At 34.3% G+C, this 16953-nt stretch overlaps 1 protein-coding gene across 2 annotated transcripts; it reads right to left on the bottom strand.

Annotated features, from left to right (window-relative positions):
* LOC100117801 (putative fatty acyl-CoA reductase CG5065) lies at window positions 1–14067 on the bottom strand. 2 transcript variants are annotated; one of them, XM_008207487.4, is made up of 7 exons: window positions 13799–14067; window positions 11284–11551; window positions 7190–7429; window positions 6764–7028; window positions 5877–6179; window positions 2119–2326; window positions 1–1025 (listed from the first exon to the last, which is right to left on the bottom strand). In XM_008207487.4, exons 2-7 carry the CDS (start codon window positions 11485–11487, stop codon window positions 716–718), a joined length of 1530 nt encoding a protein of 509 aa, XP_008205709.1. In that variant the 5' UTR covers window positions 11488–11551; window positions 13799–14067; the 3' UTR covers window positions 1–715. The 2 variants fall into 2 exon arrangements, with proteins under 2 accessions (XP_008205709.1, XP_001601942.1); XM_001601892.6 differs by having other exon boundaries at window positions 11284–11539.
* Between the last annotated feature and the right edge of the window lie 2886 nt (window positions 14068–16953).

Genomic DNA, 16953 nt, shown 5'->3' with positions numbered 1-16953 from the left:
ACGTTATATAATTTCTATTTAATTATTTATACCTAAATGTGAAATGACTTCTTTACAGCTGTATGTAAAAGTAAAAAAGCGCAATAAATACAATACATAAACAAAAATAAAAGATGTAATACTAATAGTACTTAAAAAAAATGCTATATGAAACATGAAATGTTAAAATTTATTTTAATTAATGATATGATAAAATTTTTAAAGGTTGCACAAAAGGCTGATTGTGTTTTGATCTTTAGTTGAATAGTATAGTACCTATACGAACTGGAATTATATGGAAAATGTTTTTAACTGTTTACGAATAACTATAATTTTTAATCATATTTACACATGAAAATATTGATAAATTAGTCAAATGATTCGAATTCCAACAATCTATGTAAAGTAACCGTTTTTGTCCCTATATACTTATGGTGAAGAATACAAGCATGGTACTACTATCAAAAGTAAATAGTATTGAGATTAAAACTCGTATATTTAATAATTTTCCTGCTCAAAGCTTCATGAATTAGAAAAAGTTTTTATCGTCTAATTTTGCTCTTTCTTTCATCATCTCCTTACGATCGATGTATCTGTATGTAAAAGGAAATCGTCTGGTAAACCCCGAAGCTTTTAAATTTAATAGATTCTAGCTGATTTAAATAAAAAATACGAGAATTCTATAACCTAATCGCGTATAACCGGACGTGTCTATTTATAGATCTTAAACACGTGTTTAGTGTATTGACATCGTCTCGAGCGCCGCACTGACAGTCATCTTGTAAGGTAATAAAAACCACGAGTAGATGAACCAGCAGCAGAGAAGACCGAAGCCAATCCTGACAACCAGATCGACAACGTAGAGGTAGGCAAAAACGCGTCGAGCCTGTGGTAGCGTCGAAGGGTCGTCCTTCAGGCAGTATTTGCGCGCTGCCAGGATATACGAGAGCAGATAGTCATCCCATACGATAACCTTGATGTCCATAAAGAATACCTTTCGGTCCTCTGGACTTAAGCTCTCTCGCATGGCTTTTAATCTGTCGTTCCTAAAATAAATGAACAAGATTATTATAAATTTATAGAATTTATTATTTTCAGAGACTATTTATCTGAATAGTTAATTTTGTCAGAACCTTTTAAATCAGTGTGTGACACTAAATGAAAGCTTGATAATTTACGAGACTATCGGTAAAAGGACCTTTAGTGCATAATTTAATGAAAATCTTCTCGAAAGAGAGCCTTTTAAAATTTAGATTTTCAAAATTAATTTCTAAATCAGAACTAAAAAAACGAGATTCGCATCCATATACGCTTTCACTGATTGCATAAGTACCTACACGTGCCTCAATTGCACCATAAAAATCAAACCTAATAAGTGTAAACAATTTGTCATCTCATTTGCAGTGAAAGCTGCACGCACCTAAGCGCAGTATAACAACTTTGCGCTCTTGCTAATATCCCGCGAAAGGTGACGAATAGAGAGACAAACCGCAGGCGTCAGTCGTATATAACAATGCACCCGCGGACGGTCGTAAAAAATTATCACCTTTGCAAACGCATTTACAAAAGCGCTTATTAATCACACGCATATACGAGCCGCTCTTATGGGCGCCGATTATTTTTAAATTGCAAATAGCCCACGTCGATTATTAACCTATTGACACCGAGACCTGTCGCCGCCGCGGTGTTCATGCGCAAATCTCGCGCGGCAGGAAAAACAAAAGAACAACAGAGAAAAATATGAATTGCAACCAGCGGATTGGTAATACTATACACGAAGCTATAATGACTTGCTACGATTGCAATTTCGTATGAAGCCGAAATGCTAATTTGTTCGGTGAACACGATTGATGCTTCTGAAACGGGTGGACGTTAATATGAAGTTGAACTTTGATTAGCATTAAATGAACGTATTGCAATTAGTCTGGTTTGAAGTTTATAAAACATTGTAGTTTCTGATAGATGGAAGAGATAATCACTTATTAAATTGAAAAATATTTGAAAAGATTATTGTTGTGCCTAGAATTTTTCTTAGGATTGCTCTTATTAATTAAGCGCTGCTTCTGAACAGATATTATTTGCTTGGAATTATTTCCACTTATTGTATTATTCTTAAACAAAAAAAAAATATTAACTTACTTGAAAATCCATTGTTTTGTAGTATAATAATAGACTAAATTGATTCCATAAGTAACTTTGGCTTGCACTTTTACCAGGAAAGGTTTGTTTCCAGTTAGTACGATGATACCATCCAAAAGGTAAGCAGGTATTGTGTGAAATAAGAAAACTGATATAAAATGAAGTAGTTTCGATCTAGTGAATCCTCCTCCTGGATACCATAGTGGACCTAGAAATCACAATTATTTTTTAGTATCCACACACTATGCATACTGAATTTGATCAAGGTATAATTTTCAATAATCACAGAATATTTTATTATAACTTAGTTAAGTAAATTAGTATCTGAAGTTTAAATGTAGACATTATAGAGATTTACATTAAATAACGAAAACAGTTCATGTTGTTCGCTAGTGCGCACTCAAAACTTCAGTTATACATCTTTTAAAAGCTTTTCATCAATGTATAGTTTAAAGCATTGAAATCTTAAATGAACATGGACAGACAATTAAAATGCATATGTATTCAAACACCGTTTATTTTTATCATTTACATCAAAAAATCAAAATGGGTCACATTGTTCACTAGTTCAAGAGCTTAAAATTTGAACTATCCATACTCTAGCAGCTTTTCATTGTGAAATTCGAAGTCAAAGTAAGCAATAAAAAATTGAAAGTTTACATGACCAGGTAATTAAGCTGCCTGTAATTAGTTTACGAAGAAAAAAACTAACAATTTAAGCACTACTCAACAGTAAGCTTTTTGTACCTTCGTCAAGCACATCCATTTTTAGAATAAGAGAAAAAATGAGTTTAAAGTTGTTTATCACAGTATTATTTTTGAAAAGCGTTCTTCTTGAACGGTATAACAATCTCAATTGACTGAATCATCTCTCGGAACACATAGAGCAAGTTGTGAAACCATATCAAGTACTGTTCTTTTTCTCGAATGATAATAAAATGTACGGAACAAAACCATAAACTAATAATTCAAAAAGTAAGTGAAAAAACACCATGTCGACATAGATGAAGTTCTTATGTAAAAAAGGAAAATCTTCCGTTAAGTCCTACAGTGTATCCAAAAATCAGAAACGTAAATTTAATAATCTTACTGGATAATGCAAATTCGAAAAGTAAAAGTCAAGCATTAGTAGATCTCTTAGTTGAGATATCGCCAAATGCAATCAGACCAAAGTTGTTACTTATATCCATGGATTCAATGTCTAAAGATAGTATTAACAAAATTTTGTAATACGCATGGTTACAGCAATTTTTAGACTTCACTATTTTAACAGTTCACTTTAATAATCAGGATCAATGTCCTGTTGATGCAATTTTGTATAATTATAATCCATATTATAACATTACTTCGGTTAAAAATTTTAGTTCCGGAAATCCCGTGTTTCCCTTTAAATTATCGAACGTAAACGGTTATCCTGCTAAATTCCGCAATCTGCAAAATCCTCCATTTTTAAAATTAATTCACCATAAGAATGGAACCGTTAAACAAATAGGATTTAATATTCCCTTCATCAAATTTTTCTATCAATCCATGAATTTTAACATGACATTTTTAAACGATGTATAGCCGTATTCTACGGTTGAAAAGTTCAGTAAACACATTATAATAAGTATCCAAAGAGGTGATACATAAATGTGGACATACCGATTGAATTTGCATGTACTCTTTAGATGGAAATATGGTATATCTATTTTGAATCATGAGTATGATAGTCTAGTTACGGTTGTTCGAATCTAATACGTCACAAAATTAAACTTTCCATATGATATTTTGATCTATATATTATGATGGGCATATATTCTTTTTTATTCTAACTTACGTAATTTGCTATTTTAAACTTATTCCTAACAAATGGACATTATTTGACATTTTCAAATTACTGTTGAACGGAGCGTCAGCCACAATAAAAACAACAACATTTTTTGAAAGAGTAATACATATCTCTATTATACTTTTATCAATGATTGGCGCTGGTTATTTACATGTGAGTCTCTTAAATATACAAGTTTTAAGTGAAGAGATACCTTTTGATACATATGATGATTTGATCAAAAGTAATCTTAGAATTAGTATTTTTCGCGCAGATTATGATCGCGTATTTAACCGCTTTAATGACGCTTCCTTGGTAAATATGAAAAACAAAGTGACCAAAGTGGAAATACTTAAGAATTGTTTAGAGAATTTATAAGACAAAATAAAAGTATTGCTTGTATTGCAAGCCGTTCCTTAGCAGAAATCTACACAGACCAATATCATGATTTTGATGGATCACCATTAATGAAGATAGAATAACCTGTTACTCCGTACGAAGACTAGCACAGTTCAAATTTTCACACGAAAACCAGCACAACTCACGATTTGCCGCGAAGAGTAGCACAGTTCAGAAATTCCGCCAAGAGTAGCACATTTTAGAATACCTCCCTTCACTCACGTATTTCCCGCGAAGACTAGCACAACTTGCGAATTATATTACTTAAAATGTGAATATTTTACGTTTTTTATTGGATTAGTTAAGTTCATAAAAACCTTTGACAAAGTCAGACAAACCTCTAAGTTTTAAAAATTTTCGAAAATTTCTTTAAAAAGTGAACAATTTAAAAAAATGCTTGCAAAAAATTATTGTATTTGTGAAAACAATTTTAAATTCGGTAAAAAGTTGTAAATTGTGAACATTTAAAAATGTTCATCAGGGACATTTTCGCAAAAATTGGGAAATTTTTATAGAAATTCGTTGTTTAAAGTTTGAGCTGTGCTAGTCTTCGCGGGAAGTTTTGAGTTGTGCTAGTCTATCGTGCGTAAAATGAGTTGTGCTACTTATGACGGGTAATTTGAACAGTGCTACTCTTCGTAGGGAGCAACGATATCTTCTCAAAGCAGGATCTGCTTACGCAGAAAAGTTTTTCGATACACAATCAAGAGTTTTGCAGTGCGGTATTTATTATAAGTTGAAACAATTGAAAGAAAAAAGCTCTAATAAAGCCATCAACTTGAAAAAAGTGACGATCATGTACATGTGAATCTTTTTAGAAAACAGTTGCTAGCCATAATAGTAGTAGCATATATCGTAGACGTGATTACTTTTGGATGCAAATTTTTGATTTGTAAAATGAAAACAACGATAATTGTGGCGAATAATAATGTATTTCCAAGCTTTAAAAATTTAAACTTAAATTTCATGTGTAATTTCATTTAATTAAATCGTTTCAAATTGCCAGTTTAATTAAGTGTATTATATTCATGGAATGGATTCTAATACATGACATAGACTACACGAGATTAATAGTGATTTTCAAAATCAAAACATATTAATAATAATGTTACGCATGATAGTTATAAGGTTTCTTCTAATAAATTAACATTTAAAGAGACTGGCTTTATTTAATTAGTCAATTCCAATCTTTAGAAGTTCAACATCCGAAACTTGATCGCCATTGTCCATCATAAAATCTTGAGTGCATCAATCGCCGAAATGCATTCTACAGCTAATGACAATTTTCGCAATGAATAATTATCCTGCTCCGGTATTTAAGTTCACTTTTATGAAAAAAAAAATGGTTTGCATTTAATTTATTAACTTTGCGTTTTAATTATTGAAGAATTAATTTAGCATATAACTGAAAGAGAGAGGTGTAAACTAATTTTCACAATTACCTGATCTGCTATCATTATAAAGTTTAATAAGCACAATTAATAAATATTGCAATATCTAAAAAGGGATCGAAGAATTACGCAAATTAAAAACAAACACATCGTCTTACCCGAAAATGGATTGGCAAGAGCATGTTTCTTTCCAGTCTCCAGAGCGTATTTCCATGTCATAGGATTATCGTGGCTCTCAGTGAGATTGATAACGACAGGCACTTCGGGCTGTTCAAGGCCGACCTTCCAGGCCAGTGCTATGGTCGCATTCACGGCCATGTCGCAGGGCATGATATCGACGTAATAGTCCGAGTTGCAGAGCATCGTTCGGATTACTCCTTTACTCGCACCAATCATCAGACCCGTTGGCCCATTCATGTTATCCACCCAACCCCTGTCTGGTTCCTTGTATGAACCGATGACTGGAAAATGAAAAATGAATTTGCTAAATTTTGACTCAACTTATTTTTTAGCGATGATCTTTGGTACTTTTTTTGCTCAAGCTTTGGTTCAGAAGATTAGAGAGTTATGATTAATTTGAAGACGGGAGACTATATAGTCTATCTATAAATATTCACATGAAACCTCTTGACTACAGTGAAAGTTCTGTTACTCTTTCAAAATAGTGTAAGCATTTTTGCGTGACACGTGCGTATGTATAAGAGGTAATATAACTCTCGCTAATAATTCATGAGTTCAAGTATATAAAATTCGTATTCTATAAAACGTTAGAATGATGCTTCAATACATTGTTACTTTTACATCCTATTGCGATAATGTTATGCTGTATACATGTTATGTATAAAAAAACATAATTAATCTGCAGCACACAATATAGGTTTATTAAAATACCAGAGGAAATCTCTACTATCATTCAATGGTACTGACGGTCCAAAGTATTTTTATAATGTCGTTTCAATTAACAATGACGCATCAGATACCGCGAAACCGGTAGTAGGAAAAATCGGTTAGTCTGCGATCTACTGCAAGATAAAATCTACGTTACCGATCGACGGTCGAGCGACACCTGCTGGTAAGCCACACCGTCTCACTAGCTCTTCACTTAAAGCTTTGGTAAAGGCGTAAGTATTTGGCTGGTCACCGAGAATCTTTGGAGTCATCGCTTTAAGAATCTCCTCGTCGGTATTGTTGACAATCTGCATCATTTCTTCGGGTGACGATGACATCGGGTAGAACTTTTCCTCGAGTACGGGTTCACCACAATGACAATAAGCAGTCGACACGTGGACGAACGAGTCCAACTTCTTAAACTGCAAACATGTGGTTGGATATTATAATTCCACCGTATATTTGCATATATATTTAAGAACTTTTTCCGGTGATTTAATTCATATTCAATTTATTAAAGGAAGCTTGTATTATCACGCATTCATTCAGTCAAGAATTAAAATAATAAATATCTTTATTTTACCTGTTTGATCAAATCAATGACGTTAGCGGTGCCTTTTGTATTCATATTGACGGCAGTCTTCAGAGGCAGATCAAACCGTACGTTGGCTGCCATGTTAATAACCACCGAAACATTGTTCTTTAAAATATCCGTTTCCTTCTCAGCAATTCCGAGTCCAGCGCACGTCGTGTCGCCGTTGACGGCAACTAGTTTTTTCAACATGTCCGGGTTATTCTCTCGCAGTAGTCTAAATGGTTCTTCCTGAAAATTCAAACCCGATATTAGAACTAATGCTATAAAATCGACTTGCGCATTCGTCATAGATATCGCATGATTTTCATTTGATTCATGCAAATCGAATTCTATTTCCTACTGTGATGATACAATGCGAAAGCTGAGTACATTGTTCGATCACAGGAAAAAACCTTCAGGAAGTTCATATATGGAAAATAATTTTTTTTTATCTCCGCTTAAGCAAACTGTTAATGAACTAATGGCTAATTCAGTTTTTCTGAAGCATTATTACAGTTTTGTTGATACGTCGAAATCTATACGAAGGAAGATATTCTAGCCATCGATCATCCGAATCGTAGTATATAATTGTACAAAAAAAATTAATCGTTCTTGACAAGAATTCAATATTTATTGCATGCCCACGTATTTCGTTTACTTTTTTCCTCATCATCATCAGACTTCTATAAGAAAAATATTTCAATATACCAGAGCGCACAAAGCAATTCACTTCAAAACCATCAAGTTCTACGTATACAGCTTATTCACAAAACTGAACAAGACAAAAGAGATCATCTGCATGCTGCGCACGCTCGCGCGTAGTCTGTCGCCAATTTTGACCCAAGTTTTTTGTTTCTCGACAAAAAAATCGGAAAGCTCCTGCGAATATTGTAAAACGTGAAGCTTATATAATTTTAACGACGAGCGAAGAACGCACTCGATCCGCTCTCGCGTGGACTCTGCAATGATGCGTTCCTCGTCAAAATTATACAAACGCGAACGACGTCACTTATATGGCTTATGCATTCGACGCTCGTTTACACTTGCGTATATCGACATCCTGAAACCGTTTGGACTTTACATCTAGAAACTTTTTAAACCTGTATGCAATAGCATTTTCGGCCTCTTACCCTTCTCTCGTCCGATTTCCAGCGTTTTTTTCTAACAGATTGCCTCATACGACTTCGATTTATTGAGTTAATCCGACGGATAAATGCGTTAGACATTCCACTGGGAAATTCTCGAGGCAAAGGAAAGGAAAACAGAAAGTCACTTGGTCATTAAGTCCGGCAATTACATTGCTTAACAGTTTTCTTGCTTGTTAGTTTCGGTTAATCAAGTGCGAGACTCCTATATGCTAAGGTGTTCCAGCAGTTCTCTAATACTATTTTTTTTTACAGTACGTAGTTTTCATGTAGTTTTTTTAAGAGAAAATACTTCAATTAAAAAACTCGTTGGTCTAATATTAGATACATGAGCAAGGTCCATGTACAAATCTTATTGCGTAAACTACAACTATAATAGTGTGGTATATCAAAAAAAGTCTCGGAAAAAGCGCTTCAACAATTATTATTAATTTTATAAAAAAACTATGAAGCATTTGATGTTTTTTCCTTAGTTTGCTAGTATTTCCGGTACTATACTTGATATTTCACTTTCAGTAATTTTTATTTTAAAAATGTTTTTATCACCGGATTATAATATCTGGTCCCGTGTATGTTATTATCTAATGTATTCCTGCGCTCACCTACACTGAAAAAAAAAAGACAGTCGTTTCTGCTGTAAAGTCCGGTAGTTTTAACCGTTCTGCCACCGTAACGACTGTTCAGTAAGAACAACGGTGTGCCACTGGTAGTTTTGTCGAGTCGCGACTCGTAAAATTGGTCGCTTACGCGGGACACCAGCAAAAACGACCGAACTGATTCTTTAAAACTGCTGAACTCTACGGTAATCTTGGCGAGTCTTCGTACAATGACGGATTACTGGTGCGAGTTCAGTTAAAATGGCTGTGTTTTTTTTCAGTGTAGATTATTCAACAATATGAGTGTAACACAGTAAACCACTACGTAAGAAACAAAAAAGGATCAAAACACCTCCAGATCCGTTCAAACTCGTTTCCTGACATAAACTATATACTATAACTTGTACGTTCCAATTTATGGATCGACTTATGAAATCATACTGTGCTTTGTTCGCTTGCCAAGACTTCGTGCTTTAATATGGCCTGTAATATTGATTGACTATGATGATAAATTATACAGTTTTTCCTTTAATGAACTTTTCAAATTTTACTATTATATGCTTTAAATTCCACTAAAAAGAAACATTGATTGATTCGTTTACAATCTGTTTTCCAAATTTTGATGTGCCAGTGCAAACAGGTTATTTTTCCAAACGATTCCATCAATTGATGTAGCAATTATTGTTTTAAAATTAACCCTGGCAGAAATTTTGTCCAGTGTTCACCAGTCATTGACCAATTCTGTCAAAATAGAGCAGTGACTGGCCAGTACTGGCTAATAACTGGACAATCTACTTATTTTTCTACCAGGAAATAATTTTCAGAGACCTAATGAAGCCAGACGAACCAAAGTAAAACGTTTAGTAAATCAAACTTCCCTGGTAGCTGCAGAGCATGTGTAAGTATTGTACCGAGAAAGCTTCGTTAAGACGCGAGACGACCTTCACCCCCCAGAAGAGCAACGACACGTACGATACTTTACTCGCATAATTTGCACGCACATTCTTCGTATTTACAAGAGCAACGTTTTGTTCATCAAAAAACAAGCAAGTCTACGGTGCAGGTGCACGCAGACTCGCCGATGCGATTAAAGCCGGTGCAGTTTAACGACCGGTCCGCGCTTGCAGGTCTCATATACAGATTCTTCGAAAGTCGATCTCGGAGTATACCCAATTCGCGTCTAACGATGTCAAGGATGTCCCAAGAGTATTCGATTTTTTATTTGCTTACTGCTCGGTCCCACCTTTGCGGATGCTAAAAGTATTTCCGCGCTGCGTAAAACTGCGCCATTGTGTTGTGGTCGATGAAAGAAGAGAAAGAGATTCTCCCAAGGCTATAAGGTATAGTATAAGTTCACCTCTGTGTTCCCCATGATTTTATCAAGGCTGCGTTGGATGTGCTGCGTATTTTTCGCGAGATGACGTTGATGATGTTGATGCTACTATACCGGCGCCGACTGCACCCGGGAATCCCAAGCGAGACTTGCTCACGCCTCTGGTAGATTTCCCCCCATGTTCGCGTCACGATGCAAAGTGGTTGGTCTCGGGTGATACTTAAACCGTTTTATTGGATTTGTGTGGCGCGCCACTGTGGTTTTATCTCCGAGACAGTTTACCGGCTAAAGGTATTTTCGAACCTTTTCCTCCTAGCTATGTGCATTTTGCTCCTTGATGTTTCTATGGGTAGCTCGATATATGTGGCATTTGGTTTATTTTTTGCTTATGTTATTAGTTACACTATTTGTATTTAAAGTTATTCTAAACTATAAGGATATTAATTCGTTCTTATAATGGAGGGGATTTTTTTGCACATTCGGCTTTGTATATTTATAAGCTACTTTTCCTTAATATTAATATTCATAAAATCACAATGGAAGGTAGATGACTTCGTCTAAAAATATGCAGGATAACCGAGCTTTATGATGTTTGTGTCAACGTCTGATGTGTCTGTGATAATAGGTAACCTTGAGTATAATTATATAATTTTTTTTAATTTCAAAAATATATAGCCAGAGATGCGACAAAACAAAATCATGTAGGTGAATTATTAAAACAAAATCTTTGGCATAAAATTATATGCATATTTTCAAAACATATAGTACTGACAATAACATGTTTTCGAAGCTAAACAAGAATCCGATATGTTGAAGAAATATCATGAAAATTTTAATTTTTATAAAATGTACACACTGCACCATCGAAGAACAAAATACGCTTAAATAATTTTGACTTCCACCATCGATGGTGCTTGGTAATTACTTGCTTCTCCATATAATAACAATGTCGATTATGATTATTTAAACATATTTTCTCCTTCACAGTATAAAATACAAAAGTCTAATAATAACCAAATTGTATCTTACCTGTATCAACTGTAGAAGTCTGGTTTTTGAGGATTGATTCCTCTTTTCTCTAATCACTACGTAGATTGTGTCAACATTTGGACAACTCATTAGTAATTTGGACAAGAGAACCTTTCCCATAAAGCCGGTACCACCAGTAACCATCACTTGTCTCCCACCAAACCATTCTGGAATAGTCGGTCTTTGCGTACTCGTATCAGCCATCTTTTTCCTTTGAAATTTATGTCCAATTTTGCAACTCTGTAGGGTATTTAACCTGCAAAAAAAACTTATAATAAAATTATAGTATATACATTAAAATATGATCAAAGCTTTAGAAAAAATACATTTGACTGAAGTTCAAAAAATAAAAGGCGTTTCGTATTCGCCCAATAAACTATACCATTGTGAATAAACAATAAGAGATCTATGCCATTCAAAACCGTTCTTATGATAAGATTGTATATTAGCAGGTCTAACTTAAATTTTTAGCCGGAGTTCTAGAATCAAATTTATGAACAGTAGAAAATTTGAGTTGAGTACACAGTCGTTAGCTATTCATTGTTTACGTTTTTTAACAAACGATAACATTTTCATTATTAAATGTGAAAGTATGAAAATACTTTATAAGAAAAATAAACGTTTTTCTATCATACGGACAAGCGTTTGAATTTGGCGCAATAACGAAATACCTAGAATAGTTTTTCTCTCTAACCAGCTGCAACTACTACACACACACACACACACAATATTACGTCAACGTCCAAATAATCAAGTGCGCTACATGTACGTACGTATATACGTATATAAATTCTTGCAGTGCACGCACCAATGATTTTCATAAGCTGACATAGCGTTGCCTCATTAGAACGTTTGACCGGCATCGGAGTGCGCGCGTATCTATTCCCGATTTACAGTCGCTATATACGTCAGCAAAACATTTTGGCCTTTGCGTATATATTGGCGTATTAAAATAAATTAAAATATCTTCTCGCAATAGACGACGCTAACAATCGAATTCGTCGAGCGATAACCGGTACAACTGCGTGTCAGGCTTTATTTAAAATTCATTATAATAATAGCTTTTTTGCTAGCGGATTTTGGTCAGGAAGTTTCCGAATTGGTTCCACATTTTCGGTTCATTAAGTGGTGATAAATGACAATGTTTCAATTTAAACGTCAACTTGTTATTCGTTCTGTTTTGCAGACACCGGGATTTTTTATGCCGGAATAAAATCAATTTGTTATTATAAACTTATGTCAGAAGTGAAATCAATAAAACCTTTATATTGTATGATTATAAATTGAATAATATCGCAATGCGGATTCTGCAAGTTTCTTGTAACAGAATTGCTTATAGGATGTATTCTTATTTATTGATGCGTTAACGCATCTGCTTCTGAATAAATTAATAAGAATACAAGGGTCACATTAACCTATCAAGCAATAACATTATTTAAATGTTGCAAACCACTTAATCTTACGTAAATGATTAAATTTTAAGATATTGTAATAAGTGTATAACTAAATTAATTTTGAAAAAAGTTCAAATATCTAAAAACAACGTAAATATGTTTAAGTTTAAGTTTTTGAAAAATTTTTTTCAAGTCTCGCCGAAAAAGTCAGCAAGGATAAAAGCGTGCGTGTGTACTTCTATACGTGATTTAAATACATGTTTTGATCCTGGACCAAAAAACTCCTATGCTTCCTTGATATGCCACAGTATTAATTACATTTTGACAACATCACTCAACATCAAAAAAGACTAGAATTCCATCTTAGTCTACGGAGGCAATTGCTTCGTAATACCATCTCAGTAAACAAGTCGCATTGCGTTCACGAATATTATTGCGCATATAACATAATGGAAGTTTACAAGCTCCTCGAATCGTAGTTCTAAAAAAATTGTTACAATCACGTGTGACTAGAATCTGATTCAATCCGACGAATAAATCTCCGAATAGATACGCATCCTATTCTAAGAATGAGAATACATACCTTCCGGTATAGACAAACTCGTTTATAGTAATTACACTCTACACGCACGGGATTTTCCTATTAGTATGCGATTTGCTAGGAAAAAAAAGACAAGTATCAGAGAATCAGCGAATCAATTAATAATGAAAATGTGTGAATATTAAGCTTATTCTAATTACTTGTTTTAGAAGACGATTTATAAAATACCGGCCAATTGATGAATTTCAATTACAATAATCTACACTAGAGTATACGAATCCGTCAATTGTAGACTTCAGAAAACATAAATTTGATTACTCGAACTGCAATCATTAGTAAGAGTCGCGTCAGTGCGCATACAACACATCACCCTACTGAACATTCGCATATCAAAAGTTTGCTACGTCTTATTGCCGTTACGGATTAAGGAAAAAAGAAGAATATACGGTGCAAACAAAAGCTATTTTTATAATAATATGCGACTGCCAAAAATAATGTTTTCAAACTGCCAAATACTTATAACTTCTTATAGCACTATATTTTATACAAGTGTAAAAAAGGTAAACGAAACATGAAATACCTGGCTAAAAACGCTGCGAAAAATGACTGTTTCAGTCTTCTAAACTACGGCTTCAAGAACTGCACGTGTGCTCGAGAACTTTAATGCGCTAGCCCGCATTTATCTAAATGTACTACGCAACACGTATCGGAACGCGATATCAGTAGCAAAGACCGTGCTGAGGTCCTCGCGATGTGTAGAACTACACTTCCAAAGGCCGAGACTGGACTGGCGAACGGCATGCGAGACGCGAGTACTTATTTACATCGGTCAACCGGTGACTGAGCTGCCTTCGGCGATCGGCTTACGCTTTATGTCCGCGTCTCGCGCGCTGCTCTCTGTTCAGGTGCTTATTTTTGCTAGAGGTGGGATTCCCCTTAATGAAAAGGTACTTGTTTTCGCCGAGGGTGGAATTTTTCTTAAGGAAAAGGTTTTGAACTGATGAATTATTCTTTTGAATCTCCCATTCTATTCTGTTATAATGATTCTGAGAAGTGTATACTCTGTAGATTAATTGTGTAAACTTTAGACTAAACATGCTGCGAGTAACTAATGAAAATGATTTTGTGTTTGTTGGCGCCTTTGGAAAAATTCGTATTAGAAGCCAATACGATCGTTGCGAATGCGTTGTGAATCATTAATAATGGACGAATGTTTAAGTTCGATGTTTGATCCCTAACAATTTTCTACAAACATAAATTAATTAATTGATTTATTCGATTGTTGGGTCAATGGTAATTATCAGTATTACCATGTGTAATGTATTATTTTCTGATGTACTTTTATACAATACGATGAATTATGAATTTTATATGGATAATACCGAAAGCATGTGCAATATCATTAATGTGCAAAAAAACAAGGTAAGGAAAGAATGCCATACGCATTTACGTATTAAAAGTAAAAGCATAAGAATAGAGGATATAAGTGTTTCGTGCACAGTCACTCTACCTTTGCAGAAATTTTCACATTTTTTACAACAAATGTTAATAATTATAAAAGCTCTATACATGTTGTATCATTATTTACTGACGCGCATAACAATGTCGTTTTTAAATAAAAATCTTTGAAAAAGGACTGGACAAAAAGTAAAGATTAATCAATTCAGAAAAGGTATTATCACGCTTTTGAATAATGTACATTTTGCAAAAATATTTGATAGCTACAATTCAGTTACATATTTCTAGTAAAGATGATTTGATAAGAAAAATATATGAGTGGTATGAAGGCATGTTTGAAACATAATAAGGACCTGAAAATATTTGCATTCCACGCACCCCAACCGAAAAGCCACTTTTCGCCTTTAAGAAGAGGGGTATTTATTATCGTAACTATTTATTTGTTTTTCAGTACATTACAATACAAGTGGCATAAATAGTCCATTACGGCACGTAGAGCTAAACACCGTACTGTGTCATATATACCATTTTTGCCACGAGTATAAGTATCGCATGCTATTTCACAGCACTCTCTATAAGCATAAATTCGCTGTCGCGCCTATCCGTGGAATCCCTAGTGGAAATAAACTAGCGCGCAAAACGCTTCGCGTTTTGCCTACAAAGCACGACCGCTAACGCCACGTCAGGCAGTCAATTAAAGCTTTTGGGCCAGATAGGGCGTGTCACACCGAAATTGTTATTCAATTATATGTACCAAAAATCGTTTCTAGGATTGTTGTTTATGTATAAGGATTTTGAAAAAATGTTTTTCACGGTAAAAAGTTGTGTATTTAAAATATCTACAACTTACGACCGCGATACGGAAGTGCCTTATTTTGTCATCGAAAAATGTGTGAGATGCGATATCTCACCCAATTTTCGACCGATTGGGCTGAAATTTTGGGAGGAGTCGCATCTTGCGCAAACCTAAAAACTAATTTTTTTTATCCCGAAAATTTGTATGCGAGCTCCTCTCGTAGTGCCAAATTTATTTTGGGCTCGATCCTGCATGTATACGCAGAATGCGGTCACATCCAAAAATCACTAAAAACAGTTTTTTGGCTCTAACTCGAATTCTATGCATTCTACAAAAAAAGTTATAGAGAAAAGTTGTAGATCTCGAAGAAATACAACTTTTTCCTATTTACACTTAAGCGTGAAAATGCTTTTAATTCGAGTTAACAGGCCAAAATTGATTTTTTTATAGCAATTAACAGTATTCATCATAAAACTTTGAGGCTATACATTATACATAAAAACTTTAAATATAAAAGTTGTAGATATTCTAAAAACACAACTTTTTACCGTGACAAACAATTTTTCGAAACGCTTATACATAAACAACAACCCTAAAAACGATTTTTGGAACATATAATTGAATAACGATTTCGGTGTGACACGCCCTATCTGGCCCAAAAACTTTAATCGATTGCCTGATGCTCGCGCTTCGCAAATATCGAGGCGAGCGCGCAGCGCGAACGTTAGCAGTCGTGCCTTACACGCAAAACGCTTCGCTTCGCGATGCAAGGCGGCAAGCCACCGTGCCCGTAGGCCCGCGTATGGCGCGCTAGTTTAGTTTCTTACTTCTGCTTACATCCTTTTACTTTTTCTTACAATTTCTTATGCATTGTTACATTTTATTATAAAATTAGTAATTAAAAAAATATATTGACTATATTAGGCGGTAATAAAATGTAATAAAATGTAAAAGAAAGGTACGAAATCCAACAAAAAGGTACAGTTTCTTACATTTTTTTACGTTTTATTACAATTTATTACAATTTATTACATTTTTTTTTGTCCACTAAAGATAAACAGTCTATTTTTGCACCATGCCGTTCCGCCCGACCGTAGCGAGTAACTTATTTTATTTTTCTGAACATTATAATTATAATAGTTTTTCTCATTAAAATTACTAATTCTGATTATCACAAGCAAAATAAAAGCGTTCGTCTTATTCCAAATTGTAGGAACAATAGCGCTACAACACAATGAATGCAAGGCTTTTTTTTACAGATAACAATTTATTGCTTTCATTACTTGCTCTTGATAGAATTTTCTTATTTTAATCATATGATATATAAAAGTTCCAAGCACTAATTTTTTCAATGTTTAAATAGCACATTACAAATTCAACACACTAGCGACCCCAGTGGGTTTGGCTCATACACTGCAAGCTTTCATAATATAAAAAGCTTTAACTAAACTACACAATGCTTCAAACTTTATCTTCTGTCG

This window comes from Nasonia vitripennis, chromosome 1 (assembly GCF_009193385.2).
Source record: "Nasonia vitripennis strain AsymCx chromosome 1, Nvit_psr_1.1, whole genome shotgun sequence".
NCBI lineage: Eukaryota > Metazoa > Arthropoda > Insecta > Hymenoptera > Pteromalidae > Nasonia > Nasonia vitripennis.
This window is presented reverse-complemented; position numbering and strand designations above follow the sequence as displayed.

Excerpts from the sequence above, each read along its gene's own strand:
- LOC100117801 (XM_008207487.4), bottom strand. The coding sequence starts at position 11,487 with ATGGCTGATACGAGTACGCAAAGACCGACTATTCCAGAATGGTTTGGT. Across the intron at positions 6,180-6,763 it reads TGTCGCTCGACCGTCGATCG|TCATCGGTTCATACAAGGAA; the intron begins GTAACGTAGATT and ends TTCATTTTCCAG. Across the intron at positions 1,026-2,118 it reads ACAAAACAATGGATTTTCAA|GAACGACAGATTAAAAGCCA; the intron begins GTAAGTTAATAT and ends CATTTATTTTAG.